The sequence below is a fragment of the Triplophysa dalaica genome, chromosome 3, assembly GCF_015846415.1.
Source record: "Triplophysa dalaica isolate WHDGS20190420 chromosome 3, ASM1584641v1, whole genome shotgun sequence".
In the NCBI taxonomy this organism is placed as follows: domain Eukaryota; kingdom Metazoa; phylum Chordata; class Actinopteri; order Cypriniformes; family Nemacheilidae; genus Triplophysa; species Triplophysa dalaica.
The window spans coordinates 21,832,485-21,849,036 of NC_079544.1; the positions used below are offsets into that span (position 1 = coordinate 21,832,485).

Here is a 16,552-nt window from a genome sequence, read left to right on the forward strand (position 1 = left end):
CCTAGCGGACTGCAAAGAAAGCTCTTGACCTGCTCTGTTATCAGTTTATCATAGTTCATTCCTCTTGTATCCCCGAATCCTGGTGTATCTACGATTGTTAGAGAATAGGGAATTTTAAAGCCTGGATGATTGTACAATTCATAAGATGAGACACTAGATGTCTGACTCTCTGCCTGGGTGCGATTGGTAACTTCATTGATCAGTTTGAAGCGATATCCATCCTGCCACTTTGTCCCCAGTATGTAGTTGATCATGACATTGACCAGCGTGGTTTTTCCACCACCGGTCGATCCCAACAGAAGAATGACTTTGTTTTTCACATCCTCCACCTTTTTTCCAAAGACATACTGACTGAAACCCACATTGTCTCCAATTTTCTTATGTAGCTTCAGCGCATGAATTGAAGGATTACCTTTCTGTATGCGAGTGGATTTCTTCAAGAATAACTCGCATCCATCTTTGTCTGACCATGCACATTCAGAACTGGTAGAAAATACAGTTTCAGGGCTCGGAAAACTTTTTCCTTCATGAGCACAATTTGCCAAAACTCTGATGGCATAATCTGTGTTTGCATTCAGTTGCTGAAGAGTGCACTCCCTGCATGTAGATTTCACTGACTTCCATGAAATTTCGTTTTCTTGATCCTTTATGTGTTCTCTATATTCCAACACATATTCGGTGACCAGGACATCTTCACCAACCGATGAAGGAACATCCCAGAATACAGTTGCAGACTCAGCTTCTACTTTTTTGACTATAGGTGTTCCAGGAGGAGAACATGGAAGGGTCCTGAAGAATGATGTTACATCACTAGAAAGACTTACCCCTGGACGGCACACCGCTTTGTAGCTGAACTGATACTCTTTATGTGGTTCTAAATGTTTGACAGTGACACAATCTGAAACCTTATTCGTATACATGTCTGTCCCCTCAGAGCTTTGAGCAGACTGGTATGACATGCTGTATGATTCCACACAACTAGTGCCATGTTCAGGAGGTGTGATTTGGAGATGTATACGGTCATGCTCCACACTCAAGATGGTTGGTTTCGGTGGTTTTGAGGGGAGCTCATACTGTGAGCTCACAAGTCTCCCCCGTTCATAAACATGAATCGAGGAGGCAGTGCTGAGCTTGTCTGGGATTGATGCTATGCAGAATTCAATATTTTTTCTTCCATCATTGGCCTGCTTGAAATCTAGAAATGCCTGTATATTTGCCCTGTTCAGTGCAGTTACGTCTCCTGAGGTGAACCATTTCTCAGGCTTCATTGTAGAACTTGGGTCATAAATTAATGTTTCTTTGCTGAAACATGATGGAGTCCTGAGGTTATTTTCCATGTATGTAATGTATTGTTCTTTTTCATTCAAGGAGGAGAGTGCAAAAACTATCACATAGTCATTGGTTGCTTTCAGAACCATCTTGTCCAGGTCATTGCTGGATGATAGCGCAGGAACATCATTCATGATGTCTAGATAAGATCTAACAACATTAATCTCTCGCTGTCTGTCTTTTAGATATTCTGTTATCAGAACACCATGAAATGGAGATCTTTCTTTGCTGTTCAAGACATCCACAAGTTCCTGTTCCTCTTTTCCACCTCCCCTTATAGATGGAAGTAGCTGGCTGAGCTCTTTTTGAAAAACAAGTTTGTACTCTGAGCAGAGGTCTTTAAATTTTCTGAGTTTCAGCGGAACGCGAAGCATTGTTAAATGAAGGACACAATGTCTTGTTACCACCATCAGGGAACTGAGGATACATACGAAACCAAGACTTTCCCTTTTTGTTGCTCTCTGGACATTGTGTCGAACCGTCTGACTGGGTTTCCTAAACGAAACGTCACAGTGTTCCAGTGGAGCAACACTGACCGACCTGGGCGAGTAATAAATGAGCACAACCAAGAATGGTAACATTCCAGTGCTGTAGTAAGACATTAATGGATGAATCACGACAAGAGGCTCTTACTAACGGCCGTGAAGAACGTCAGATGGGACTACCCAAGGAGGGGAGCCTCAACTGAGCCTGGAATACGAGCCGCTCCGCCTGGCTCGTAAGCTGGAAGTGCTTAGTGATGGATGGAATGCTTATACTTCGTCCAGTGGAGGAACTAGGGAAGCTGGAACAGGGCACTGAGTCACCTGATGAAGGGGAGAAGCCACTTCACAGGCGTACCCCCAGCTGGCCGTCGGTCTTACCTGGTGTGTAAGACACAGGCAGACACCGTCTCTACACAAAGGTTTTAGAACCTCCCGAAAGTATTGGCCGTAGCCTAACCCGCAGCTCTGCAAATGTCTGCCGGAGAGGCACGCTGAGCCAGTGCCCACGAAGAGGCTACACCCCGGGTGGAGTGACTCCACACTGCCAGTGGGCAAGGGAGATCTTGGGATTGGTATGCCAAAGTGATGGCATCCACGATCCAGTGCGCCAATCTCTCTTGGAGACAGCTCGCTCTTGGAGTCAACTGTCCCCTTCTGCTGTCCTGCAGACAAAGAGCTGCTCAGAGCTTCTGAAGCTCTGTGCGCGGTCAAAGTAGAGGCGCAGGTCGCGTACTGGACACAACACGGAATGGGTTGGGTCTTCCTAATCGGAGGGGAGCGCCTGCAAGTTCACCACCTGGTCCCTGAAGGGAGTGGTGGGAACTTTGGGCACATAGCTTGGCCGTGTCTCAAAAACGCCTGGGGTCGCCCGGCTCAAACAGGGCCATTCCTAGGTCCACAAGGACCACATCAAGGTCTCAAGAGTGTACGGAGCATGGTCAGGGAGGATTCATCCACCTCGCGCCCCTCCGGACTCGTGTAACCAGGTCGTGCTGACCGAAATACTTACCTGCCACAAGATCGTTATGTGAAGTAATAGCGGCGAAATAGATCTTGAGAGAGGTTGCTCTCTAACATTGCTTGAAGTAAGGACAGCACGACATTGATTGCACAGCTCTTAGGGTCTTCCATGCGGGAACAGTCACCAAGTGGCTGGGGCTCTTTCCTGACTGATCGTACTCTCAACGACTGGAGGGAGGTCCCTCAGGATCTCCTCTTCCCGTCCAGGAGCCAAATGTGGAGGTTCAGAGGTCTGGTCTCGTGTGGCAGACCATGCACTTCCCCTGACAAAGAAGGTCCTTCATCAGGGGAATTGGCAAGTTGGGAGTTGTCGTCAGAAGCGTCAGCTCTCAGAACCAAGTCTAGTTGGGCCAGTGGGGCGCAGCCAAAAGAACTTGATGCTCCTCTTCCCTAACCTTGCACAGGACCTGTGGACTGGGGGGAAAGAGTATTTCTGCTTGTCCTGCGGCCAGCTGTGCGCAAAGGCAAACAACTCTAGGCGCATTGAGGTGAACAGAATGCCCCGAAACTTGGGCGGGTGCCTGGCGGTGTAAGTATTAATAACAGGTGTCAGTATTCTATTTAAAATTGATGGTATGAACATGAATGCATGTACTTGTACATTATGTGCATAATATGTTAATATGGCTTTGAGGGTCACATCACCTGACAGCTGTCCCCCCCACTTTTAAAATGGCTGGTACGCCCCTGGCTGTGTCCAAATAGAACACAGCCAACCGTGAACGCAAAATCTTGATAGACATGTCTCGCAGTGCGGACATCCTGTATCCACGAACGCTACTTCAGCATGCTGGTGACCCAAAAAAGCAAGATGCAGGTATTGTGCCTGTCAGACTCAAGGACGAGGCGGTCACACCCAAGGTCACAGCTTCAAGACATGCCTGGCGACAAGTGTACGCTGTGAGAAATTTGGTCTTTTAGGAAATTGGCTCTAATAGACACCTTCAGCTTGCTACCGAAATGCCCAGGGGAAATTGCACGGACCAGGATGAATCCGCAGCTCTGCGTCATAGAATCCAGTAGATAATCAGGAGATAATGTGCTCATCATTTCAGCTTAGTAGGTTCTGAAGAACAAAAGGTGAATAAATGGGCTTGCCATCTTCCATTTCTACCTGTATGTATGGAGCGGAAACTGGCATGCCATTCGCCTACTTCATTGGCCTTTTAAAAGAACAATCAGAGATGATAGGTTCTCAAGATCAAACCCCATTCTGTCCGTTCGACACAACGTCGAGAGACCGACAGAAAGGGAACTATGTCTTTAGATGTGTATAAAGATCTTACATAAAGAAGCGTTATGTTTTTCTAATCTTAGAATGAGCTATTTCTATCTACATACATCGCGGGTCTGCTTGCATGGAATTCTGCATTTTGTTTCTACAGTAGCCCTAAGTGGACAAACTACTCTACAAAGCATGTTCCGTAAATACCGTATCTCCTTAGGCAAGAAGTGAGAGTGACTTTGTCCTGTTAGAGCCACTATAGTGCTTCGAAAAGGAGGGGCAAGTGGTGGAGTTAGGCGTTGGTTGCAATTTGTAACCTCACCCCTAGATGCCGCTACTATCTACACATTGCTACTTCAACTAACATTATCAAATATTAATACATTTTGAAAAACTTTATTACTTATTTTTTGTAAATGTGTAAGCTTATATGAACTTATGTTAAAAAATAAAACTTTATTGTAGAGTGTAAACAAATATTAACAAAATTATGTCAAAAGAAAAAAATTCAACAAGTGTAAATATATATGCTCTTGACTCGAAAAGGACTTCTTTATACTTCTTCGGCAGTCATAAAACATTCCCAGCTGAAAAGGTCGGCCAAGACATGCCAGTTCAATTGTGCCAAAGTCAGACATCTTTCTGATAGAAAAAAAATACTTTTTGTTAAAAATGCCATAAAAAGTAATGACAGAGGATAAAAAATATGAGAGAAAAAGGTTTATTGTTTATAGACTAGCAGCACTTTTGATTCACACCACATGTTGTGTTCAGTGTCCAAAATTAACACCATCTAAAAATTATATACTAGTTCAAATTTATTTAAGTAGATAAATATTTGGAAATTTCAACATAAAGTAGAATGTGATAACATCATGCTTCTGCTTCAGAGAGACAAGCTAATTATATTTGCAAGGGACATATCTCCAAACCAACATTTGTAAATGCAGCAACAGAATGCTAGTTTCACGAGTTCACCTACACAGATAACAGTGATATAGATAGGGATAATGATAAAGCTTGGTTATGCGTATTTGGCGTGCTGTCCGGGAAGCAGGCTCCGAGCTCGCCAGATCTATCCGAGCCCGAAACACTCTACCTTAGTACGGGTGAGTGCGCCGAGCTCGGAACCGGTCTGAGCCCAGAGCACACCCCCCGGGTTCCTGCAGGATAATGAGCTTGGCAGAGGAGCCGGGGTGGGGGAGGGGTGCTTAATCTTAGGAGAACGAGCAGGTAAGATGGTTTCCCTATTTATTAGCTAGCTCGCTAGGCTGATTGTGTATACGTTGTGATTGCTGATTACACACCAGCTGGCTGGTTATATGCTCCGGCTCCTCCCGAACTTTGTTAATTAAACATCATTTCACGAGTTCACCTACACAGATAACAGTGATATAGATAGGGATAATGATAAAGCTTGGTTATGCGTATTTGGCGTGCTGTCCGGGAAGCAGGCTCCGAGCTCGCCAGATCTATCCGAGCCCGAAACACTCTACCTTAGTACGGGTGAGTGCGCCGAGCTCGGAACCGGTCTGAGCCCAGAGCACACCCCCATAAAGCGAGAAAGTGGGACAGCCGCCGGAGTACGTATACCCCCCAACATGATGCCAAGCGCTGCGGAGGCGTGGCCTGTGTTAAGGTAGAGACGAGAGGATGAGGGCTCCTTGGGAGATGTTGTTTGTTATGGGACGAGAAAGGGGTAGGGGTTCCCCCGAGGATGGTTCAGACTGAGAAGATAAAAGAAGGTGGGTGCCCAATGCAGTGATGAGAAGTATGAATCTAGGAGGTGCTGGCAGTAGTGCTTGGAGAGATTGTAATATTAGGGTTTTCGGGAACTATCCAAATGAACGCTGCTTCATTGCTTCATGCCCCTGTTGTTAAGACTGATACTGGAAAGAGGCAACTGAAGGCGGGGGCCGGCTGTAGCAGAGCGCCTGATGGAGGCTCCTGCTGTGGTGATTGCTGCTGTGATGCTTGCTTCGTGGAAAGTTGTAGATGGCCGAAGGCGAGGCAGAAGCACTGGCCTCTGCGGAGGCGAATGCTGCGGCGACGCCGGCTTCGATGCCTCAGATGGAAGCTCTGGCCTCTGAGGGACGATCGCTGTGGTGACGATGGCTTTGACGTCTTCGATGGAAGCACTGGCCTCTGCGGAGGCGATCGCTGCGGCGACGCTGGCTTCTGCACATAAGATGGAAGCACTGGCCTCTGCGGAGGCGATCGCTGCGGCGACGCTGGCTTCTGCACTTAAAATGGAAGCACTGGCCTCTGCGGAGGCGATCGCTGTGGCGACGCTGGCTTCTGCACATAAGATGGAAGCACTGGCCTCTGCGGAGGCGATCGCTGCGGCGACGCTGGCTTCTGCGCATTAGATGGAAGCACTGGCCTCTGCGGAGGCGATCGCTGCGGCGACGCTGGCTTCTGCACATAAGATGGAAGCACTGGCCTCTGCGGAGGCGATCGCAGCGGCGACGCTGGCTTCTGCGCATTGGATGGAAGCTCTGGCCTCTGCGGAGGCGATCGCTGCGGCGACGCTGGCTTCTGCGCATTAGATGGAAGCACTGGCCTCTGCGGAGGCGATCGCAGCGGCGACGCTGGCTTCTGCGCATTGGATGGAAGCTCTGGCCTCTGCGGAGGCGATCGCTGCGGCGACGCTGGCTTCTGCGCATTAGATGGAAGCACTGGCCTCTGCGGAGGCGATCGCTGCGGCGACGCTGGCTTCTGCGCATTAGATGGAAGCACTGGCCTCTGCGGAGGCGATCGCAGCGGCGACGCTGGCTTCTGCGCATTGGATGGAAGCTCTGGCCTCTGCGGAGGCGATCGCTGCGGCGACGCTGGCTTCTGCGCATTAGATGGAAGCTCTGGCCTCTGCGGAGGCGATCGCTGCGGCGACGCTGGCTTCTGCGCATTAGATGGAAGCACTGGCCTCTGCGGAGGCGATCGCAGCGGCGACGCTGGCTTCTGCGCATTGGATGGAAGCTCTGGCCTCTGCGGAGGCGATCGCTGCGGCGACGCTGGCTTCTGCGCATTAGATGGAAGCACTGGCCTCTGCGGAGGCGATCGCAGCGGCGACGCTGGCTTCTGCGCATTAGATGGAAGCTCTGGCCTCTGCGGAGGCGGTCACTGCGGTGATGCTGGCTTCTGTGCCTTAGATGGAAGCACAGGCCTCTGCGGAGGCGATCGCTGCTGCGACGCTGGCTTTGGCACTGTGATGGAACTACTGACCTCTGTGGAGGTGGTCACTGCTGCGACGCTGGCTTCAGCCCTTGTGACGGAAGCATAGGCTTCTGTGGATGATTCTTAGTTGCCGCACTTGGCTCCATGCTTGAAATGGGAAAGCTGGCCTTGGCTGAGGCTGTTGCTGTGGCAACGCTGGCTTCTTTGCTTGAAACGTAGTGTTGGTCTCTGCCAGGGTAGTCGCTGCTGCGATGTTGACTCCTGCTGTTAAAACTGCTGCTGCAGAGCCTGAGACTTGAGCACTGGCCCCTGAGCCGGCTGAATCGGCGGTGAGATCTCCTGTAAGTGAGATTTCGGCTGGCATGGAGGATGTTCGAACTCATGCGTGTGAAGTATGAATTCTCTAGATGATCTTGGAAATGAGGGTTCGATGAGCTTCCCTGATGATAGAGCGATCGGACCTGATGTAGCTCTTAAAAGCTTCCGATGTCCAGCGCCCTAGTGCTTGGATTTGAGAGTGCGAGAGGCCTTTTTGGGCTGCTGTGGTTGCTGCGCCTATGCGGAAGGAGTGGCCGGAAAAGTGGTCTGCAGGGATACCGGATAGGAGCAGGACAGCTTTGAGGTGCTTTTGGAACCAAAAGCGTGTAGCTGGGCGGTTAGACTCGTCGACGAATAGAGGATCCGATGTGGTTGTGGTCTGGGATTTCCTGAAGTGGAGGTAGGCTAGGAGGGTCTGATAAGGTTGAATTGGTGAGTGGAGATTGAATATGTAAATGAAATGTCCTCTCCTGGTTTGGTCCGTCTTGCTCTGTTTAATGGAAAATGACATAGTCTCTGAATCGACTACTGACAGGTCGGATACCGTTGGATGGGTTAGGGGGTTGAAAATGGATGTTGTGGAAATTTCTGAACATCTTAGAAATCCAAAGAATGCTAGTATAAACATGGTGTCGAGTGTGCGATCGACGTGTTTGGAGTGGTATCCTTTACGAAGGGTGGAAATGCATCTGGTCAATATATCCAGGGTTATGGGTTGCCTTGCATCCTGGCGAGCAGGCTGGGTACGTTGAATGCCCTTGATAAGCATAGATGTTTGGGAGCTGGCTATGGCTGCGGAAGGAGAATTGAATATGAGTTTGTGGAAGAACTGGACTCCACTCATGTAGCCTTTAATTGAGCTGGCCTGGAGGTTTTTTGAAGAGTTTAGGAAGGAGATGAAGGAGGTGATGGTGATGACAGAAAAATCGGGAAAGGGAATGTTGAATGCCAGGTGAAAAGACTTGAAGCTTTTCCATGCAGTTAGATAAGATTGGAGGGTCCTGAGGGAGACGGCTTGGATGATGGAGTTTAGAGAGGCATCGATGAGGGTTTTTAGGGGGTGGTTAACTGGAATATCAGCTCCGAATAGGGAGGTACCGGTGTTGGCAAAGGATCTGCTTCGGGTGCCAGCAGCCTGAACTTCTGGAAGGCAAAACGAGAAAGGGCGTCAGCAATCTGATTTTTTGATCCGGGAATGTGTTTGGCAGTTAGAATGAATTGGTCACAGGCTGAGATCCAGATGAGGCGTCTGAGGAACGGCATTATGGCGGGGGAGTGGGAGCGGCCTTTGTTAATACAATGAACAGTTGCCTCGTTGTCACAGTGCACGATTATGCTGGAAGCTGACCACTCTTTTCCCCATAGGGATGCTGCGACGACCAGTGGATATAGCTCAAAGAGAGCTGAGGATGCTAAAGCATAAGGGATCTCTAAAACCTGGGGGGGCCAGGTGGACGCGAACCAACGGCCTTGGTAAAAGCCTCCGAAACCGACGGAAGGGGCGGCGTCTGTGAATAGGCGAATATCGACGGGGGAAGAGGCCATGTCACTGTAGAAAAATGACAAGCCGTTCCATTGTCTGAGGAATTTTATCCATAGGCTCAGCTCGTCGAGGCAGGAGCTGGATATGGATAACGAGTCCTCTAAAGCGTGTGCGGATGACGCGAGAGAGAGGAGGTGTGAAACGAACGGGCGACCTTGCGGGATTATTCTCATCGCGAAATTTAGATGGCCGAGAACAGACAGAAGCTCGCGTTTTGAGCAGCGGGGATTTGATAATAGGGAGGACGCGATCAAGATCGTTCTATCGATTTTCTCTTTCGGCAGAGAAGCCTGGAATTTAAGCGAGTCTAATTTAATTCCGAGAAATTCGATGGACGTGCTGGGACCTGAAGTTTTGTCTGGGGCGAGGGGAACGCCGAGATTTTTGAAAACCTGTTGGACTTTTGCTAGATGTGCAGCCGGAAACGAGTCGGGAGACGAGATGATTAAAAAGTCATCCAGTAGGTGGATAAGGTAGGGAATTGCATAATTGTTAGAGAGAATCCAGCAAATTGCCTCCGACAACATGTCGAAAATTTTTGGGCTGCTTCTGCAGCCAAAGGTGAGACGGACAGAAAAGTAAAATTTATTGCGCCATCGAATGCCGAAAAGGTGCCAGAAGTCTGGGTGGATTGGCATGACTTTAAATGCTGATGTGATGTCGACTTTTGCTAGCCAAGCGCCATGACCGGCATGTTTTATTAAAGTGATGGCTTGATCGATGTTATGATAGTGCAGGGAAAATTCCTCGATCGGAATGAGGCTATTAATGCTAGGGAAGGTAGAGCCGTGTGGTGACGAGAGATCGAAAATGAGGCGCTTTTTTCCAGAGAATTTACGAGTCGCTATGCCAATGGGGCTGATCCGAAATGCAGGAAAAGGGGGAGCGTCGAAGGGGCCAATAATGAAATTAGCGTCGATCTCCTTTTTAATGAGGAAATCGACTGACTCTGGTTCGGCGAGCGCAGACTGGAGGTTGGGGCATATTAAGCTGTGTGACGGAAGACTGACGACGCCGGGGTTGAAACCGTTCGAGAGACCGGTCAGAAGATAGTCAGTGAATTGAAAGTCGGGGTGCAAGGACAATTCTGAAGACAAACAAGAAATGTTCACGGGAGTCGAAAGGTAATTTTTTAGTTTTTTATTCTGCGTTTGAGACAATGGGCACACGATTCGTGCGTGTGCTCCGCTACAAAATGAGCACACATGCAGGAAGCGACAACGCTGCCTGACGCATCTTCCGGCGTTGAAATTCCTACAAGCCTCCAAATTGCCAGGTTGCCCTTGGGTTTGGTGAACTGGGCGGGTTGGCAGGCGCGGAACAGAGCAGGTAGACTGGGGAGGCGAAGCTGAGCGTGGGGGAAGAGAGGGAGTGACTAGGGGACAATCTAATGTGGTATGCGCAACTGAGCGACACACCGCGCATGTAATATTGCGGACGCCCAGAAAAACCCTGTTATGCAGCTCAGTGTCCAATGCTCCCCAGTAGGGGCACTGGTTCCACTGAGCTATACGAATTGCACATTTGGCGGAGAAAAGTCTGTGATACGTGTAAAAATGCGCGCCCCCATAGGAGAGAGCGAGCTCTGCCACGATAGCGAGATAATCGCCCAGCTCGCGTCTCCTATGAGGGAACGCAGTGCAGATCACGTCAGTGTAGCGGGAAAAAGCAACGATGAATTCGGGGAAAGAAAGCGTGCGGGTGTGGTTGGGTGACTGATTTTTAAGCGTGAGCGACAGATCGCCGTAAGTGATCTGTCGCTCGTTTGACGGAGGTGATAAAGGTGAGAGGAGTAAATAAAGATCTGTGTCCGCACCTGCCAAGATCTGTGACCTGATGTTGCCTGGGACGGGGGGCGGTTCCAACGCTGGTGCGTTGATTGGCACTGGCATTGCTGTCGCTGTGGCCAATGTGAAGCCTGATCTGCTCTGCGGGAGAGATAAAAGGGAGGGGATTGCAGCCGCCTGAGCGGCTAGCGGAGCCATGCTCGCGCTAGCGGCGGCTTCTAAGGGGGCGGTGAAATGGCTGATGACCGGCACCTGCATCGCTAGCTGAGGCAGCCTCGCGCTAGTGGTCGATGGGGGTGCCGTGGGCCAAGAGCCAGGGGCAGGGAATGGGTGGGATAGCACTGGAGCTCCGAGTGCTGGTGAGCCGACGTTTCTTGGGCGGCCCGCAGTGTTTACTGCTGGCGTGGTGTTGGCTGGAGGTTGGAGCTGGCCTACTGCGAGAGGGACTAGTTGCTGGAAAACTTCGACCGGACGGTTTGAGGCGTCCGGGAGATCCGTGGCGGTACCTGCGCTCGCGGAGGGCCTGCTGTGCCGGGTTGCCGGCGGACGGCCACGACGGGCCGCATTGGTGGATTGCCCGGGCCGGGAATAGGGGGAACCACGAGCCGTACCCGGCTTGTCAGTGCTCCTTTGCGGAGCTGACTTTGGTGGGGCGGTGTCGGCCAGGGAAGAAGCGTAGAGGCAGTAAAGCTCCGCCTTGGTCATCCGCCTATGGAACTCGATGTCCGCGTTGGATAGAGCCAATCGTAGGCCCTGGACAGTCCATTTATGGATGGCGGGGATCGTGTTGTGCGTGGAGGTGTAAGAAGAAGCCGGTGAAGGCGGCGGACGTCTCTCTGGCACAAGTGATGGAGTGTCCCCTCTGATTTTGGCCTTGCGAGGTGCGGAACGTCGAAGCTGGCGGCCACGTGATGAAGCCGGGGAATCAGCTACCGAATCCGACCCTGAGCTGGAACAATGGGACGCGCTCGTTGGCGCTGAAGGATTGCGGTCTGTGGATGCGTCGTTAATGACGGGGGTCTCGGACATAGCGTCTAACGTAGGAGTTGGTGCTTAATCTTAGGAGAACGAGCAGGTAAGATGGTTTCCCTATTTATTAGCTAGCTCGCTAGGCTGATTGTGTATACGTTGTGATTGCTGATTACACACCAGCTGGCTGGTTATATGCTCCGGCTCCTCCCGAACTTTGTTAATTAAACATCATTTATCATTTCTGATATTCTGTGTTATAAGATACAGTATATACAATCACATTACAGCATGTTGAACAAATTATGATACATTTTCAGTTGATCTCAATTAATATAAACTGAAAAGTGTAATTTTTCATGTATGGTGTTGTTATTGTGCACACTTTGAATTATAAGTACGTTTATTTTTTCACTTACTTTAGTTTAGTACAAAACTGCATACGTGCTGTGTATAAAAACGCTTCTGTCTTCAAGTCTGAATGAAACAGACAAAACCTAAACTAAACATGCCAGCCCGGAAAAACCTGATTAAGTGTGGGTTCTTTTTTGGGTTCTTTTATTATTTAATAATATTAATTATTTTATTCTTTCAATTGGAATCTGTTTGCGACAGTTTGCACATTATCATTTTTATTAACTTTACTAATACAGCCCAACACCTTGAAGATACAGTATACCATGATAAAGCCCCAGGAATGATTGTAACAAGACAATTTAACACCGTAACACACATCCTCATGCTACAAAATCGGTACATAATTTTTTGTTTGGAGAACAGATATTTTGTATTATACTGACATAGAATTAATCTGTAACAACACTGCTAAAGCAAACATTTATGCAAAGGCACTTTCAATTCAAAATCAACATACCTTTTCTCCCCTACTATATTACTCCAGAATGATTTCTTACTTTTGGGTATAGAGGCTTTTATCTGGCAACTAAAAAGCAGCAGTTTTTTAGAGAGAGGTAAAGCCACTCCTTGCAGCACTGTGATTGGCCGGACAACTCCACGATGTGTCTCCACAGGTCTACCATGCAAAGTTTAGCTCTCTGTGTAATTAAGGTGAAACATGATTTGTTCAAGTAGGACACACTCCTGGATCAACAGCCTCATAAAACATTTTCATCTTGTTATAGACAAGTTTAATGGTCATATAGCTAGGACTGAGACTTTAACAAAGAAATGAGCCCATTTGAAAATTGAAAGCACAGTGTCATCAACTACATTTCTAGCTTTCATAAAACACGCACGTAAAAGATTTGTGACAAAAGGTCTTAATTGCACTTTTGGCCAATGAAGTACTTCATCATGTCAGCAGACACTAGTCTGCCATTGCGTTACATTTTTAACTATAGCTTGCATTTTAAAGCAAAAATCGTACCATTTTAAAGTGTTTCAACGTCTTGTGTAGTACTGACCATGTTTCTCCATCCATATATGAATGGAACAAATGCGAAGCAAAAGTCTTGAGACTTACAGTGAATCTCACCTTTTGGTCCCCAGAATAAAAAATGTGTTCAGTTAACACTTTATCATCATACGGTTCTGTGGAGAGTATATTGTAAACCAGGAGTGTTCAGCTCTGCTCCTGGAGAGCTACTGTCCTGAAGATTTCAGCTCCAACCCCAATCAAACACACATGAAGCATCTAATCAAGGTGTTCAGGGTTGCTGAAGCAGGGTTTGAGGTGTAGTCTGCAGGACCGTAAATGGTGCAAACTCAAAACTTAGTTGAGAAAAAGGAGCTGCATTTTTTTTTGCAATATTTTAAAATCATAGTTTGCTTTCAAAGCAAAAACAGGGACTTTATAAGTGTTCAAAGTGCCAAATGAACTGTAAACTTTATTGACCAGGATTCTTCCTTCCATAAAACCAACACTTAGATTAGCGACACAAATGTGAGGGCAAAAGTCATGTGACCTAAATCAAACCTTATGCTTCCTGGTTTCAAATTGAAAATTTAATCATCATTTCATACACAGTAAGCTAAATGAAATTTACTGCTTCATAAACAAAAGCTTAAAAAATTATTGTATAAAACAAGTAAAACAGATGAAAATAATGTCAAATTTTCTGTGTTTATTGAACTCCTACGTAGCACACACATGGCTAATTAATTTACAGAATGCAAACTGTTTCAATACCTCAATCATGAAAAAATATTTATTCAGATTTATTTTTGTATGTTTTGCTTTTCCAGTTGAATTCTTTTCTTTTCTTCTTTTTCTTTTGATCTGTTAGTCTCATCTATTTTCTTTTTTTCTTCTTTTTTCATGTTCTCCATATCTTTTTCTCGCCGTAATTGATTATTTTGTTCCTTGATTTCGTTGCGCTCCCTCTCTGCTTTGTCAGCTCTCTCCTTGACTTCGTTGCGCTCCCTCTCTGCATTTTCAGCTCTTTGTTTATCATGGTTGGGCCCCATTTTTAGTCTCTCTTTGATTTACCTGCTTTGTGCATTTTAAAATGATGTCATTAAAGAGTGTTATAAAACAAAAAATGATCATCTTTACAGAATCCACACGTTCAATTTTAGATTTCATTTCTTCTCTCTAGACATATATAGACTTAAACTAAACAAAAAACTTTTGCTTTTACTGAAACAATACTACAGATAATACAAATAATGAAATAGTCAGAAACATTTATTTTGGTTTTGTATATTTTTGGTTTCCTTGTACACTAACTGCTGGTCTGTTAAGCATTACAAAAGTTATGAAAATGAGTTACTAAAACGTTTTACTGCAAGTTCAATGCTTGTAAAATTAAATATTTTAGACGACTTTCTGAAAGAGAAAAAGTGCAGAACTTCAATAGACACATACCCAGTTCTCCTTGGTACTTTAAAAGTTTGATGGTCTGGGCTCCTTCAGAACAGGTTCAGGTAGATTATAGAGAATACTTGAGCACAACACTTCCGTCGAGTGAAGTGGGTTTGCAATGCTGTAAAACATACACAGGGCAAATGGGATTGCAATGTTTTGACTTTTAGGGGCGGTTTCCCGGACAGGGATCAGCTTGAACCATGGTGTTCGCGCCTGTGGGACCCATTTTTCATTTTTTATCAAAAGAAAATTACATTTACATTTAGCAGACGTTTTTATCCAAAGTGACTTAAATTGCTTTATCCATACATACATATTACATAGGTACATGTAATCCCCTGGGATCGAACCCACAACTTTGCTGTTACCACTGAGCTTGATACAATTCATATCTTTTTTTCAAAATCAGACTCATTGGCCTTGGCTTATTTTCTGTGAAGAACATAGTGTATATTAGTGATGGCGAAATGAGGCTCCCTTTACCATAGAGACCTCACAGCTAGTGATGTGACATTTGAACCGAGGCGTCGGAGCTTGTGTCGAGAAAAAAGGTATCGAAACCCAACAGTATCACAATTCGCGTGCTTTGGATCACCGTATTAATATCAAAACGCCGATTTCTTAACGCCGCCAGGCGTTAAATAAGCGCCGTCTGGTGCTTAATTTAACGTCATACGCCGCCACGCGTTTAAGTAACGCCGGGCGCCGATCGACGTTAAGTTAACGTCACACGTCACTCAACATGCAAACGTATTAGCTATACCCCTCCTCTTCTGGGTTTGCGCACTCGACGAGAAGGGGGAGTCTGCAGACCTGGAGCATGCAGTTTTACGCCCCTGCAGTTTTACGCCCTGTGCAGTTTTAGGACCCTGTTGTTCCTTATTTCTCCAGTAGGGGTTCGCTGTTCATTATGAACCACCAGAACAGACCTAACAGATAACTTCATCGTCTATCGGGAGTTAGAGGTATGGTTAATAATCGTTTTTGTTACTAAGAATTGGTCCAACAATGCATCGTTTTTTGACGATTAATTGATATTGTTATGAATTAATTTAAACATCTTAACATATATATAATATAGATATTGGTGAGTGTAATTTAAACTCAAAGACAATACAATTAATACTTATTGGCCACCAGGTCAATGTTGTCTCTGGATCAGCCTTAGCTAACCACGTGTAGGCCAACTCGATATCTCTTACTCATTCTCATATTTATTTTCTTTATAATTTATTCTCATTTTGTCTCCGTAGTCAATGCGAGATGGCCTGTCCTGGTATTCTTCTGACCCTGTCAACTTGCATTATATATTATATATAAACTATTTCAGTTTAGCTGCACACATACTCAAGTTTATTTTTAAATAAAAAAATCAATAATTGAGCACCAACAACCACAAACATGTTCAAACTCAAATTGAAAACATAAGTCCCATATGGATCTTGATTTGAGTGGTTAAAGAGATGATCCCATTATCTATTCTAAATACAATATACCTCTTGATATTTTCCATTGAATATTTTAACTTAATGATCTGGATTAAATTGTATGAGCACCCTATGTGGGTTTTATCACGTTTGTGATTGTTAGTGCTCAATTAATCCATCTTGTTTTCTTAATAGTAGTTGTTGGCTGGCTAATTAATCTCATTGATCTCGTTTGTAATAATACTTGGAAATAATTAAACAAATATTAAATGATCATGCAGTTGTACTGTCTTGTTATTTGAAGGTAACTTTATAACATGCCTATACATTCACAACAAACACTCAAGTCTTATATATATATATATTTGTATATAACTAGGCCACATTATATTATATATTATTTTTGTACTAAGTATCTGATCCAACTGTGTGTATTATTAATTTTTCA

General features: G+C 46.2%; 1 protein-coding gene across 1 annotated transcript; it reads right to left on the reverse strand.

Annotated features, from left to right (window-relative positions):
* Positions 1 to 8,477: 8,477 nt before the first annotated feature.
* On the reverse strand, positions 8,478 to 12,054 carry LOC130417620 (uncharacterized). Its single transcript, XM_056743294.1, has one exon. It carries the CDS (start codon positions 11,908 to 11,910, stop codon positions 8,605 to 8,607), a length of 3,306 nt encoding a protein of 1,101 aa, XP_056599272.1. The 5' UTR covers positions 11,911 to 12,054; the 3' UTR covers positions 8,478 to 8,604.
* Positions 12,055 to 16,552: the final 4,498 nt, after the last annotated feature.

Coding starts and splice junctions, on each gene's coding strand:
- LOC130417620 (XM_056743294.1), bottom strand. CDS start 11,910: ATGTCCGAGACCCCCGTCATTAACGACGCATCCACAGACCGCAATCCT.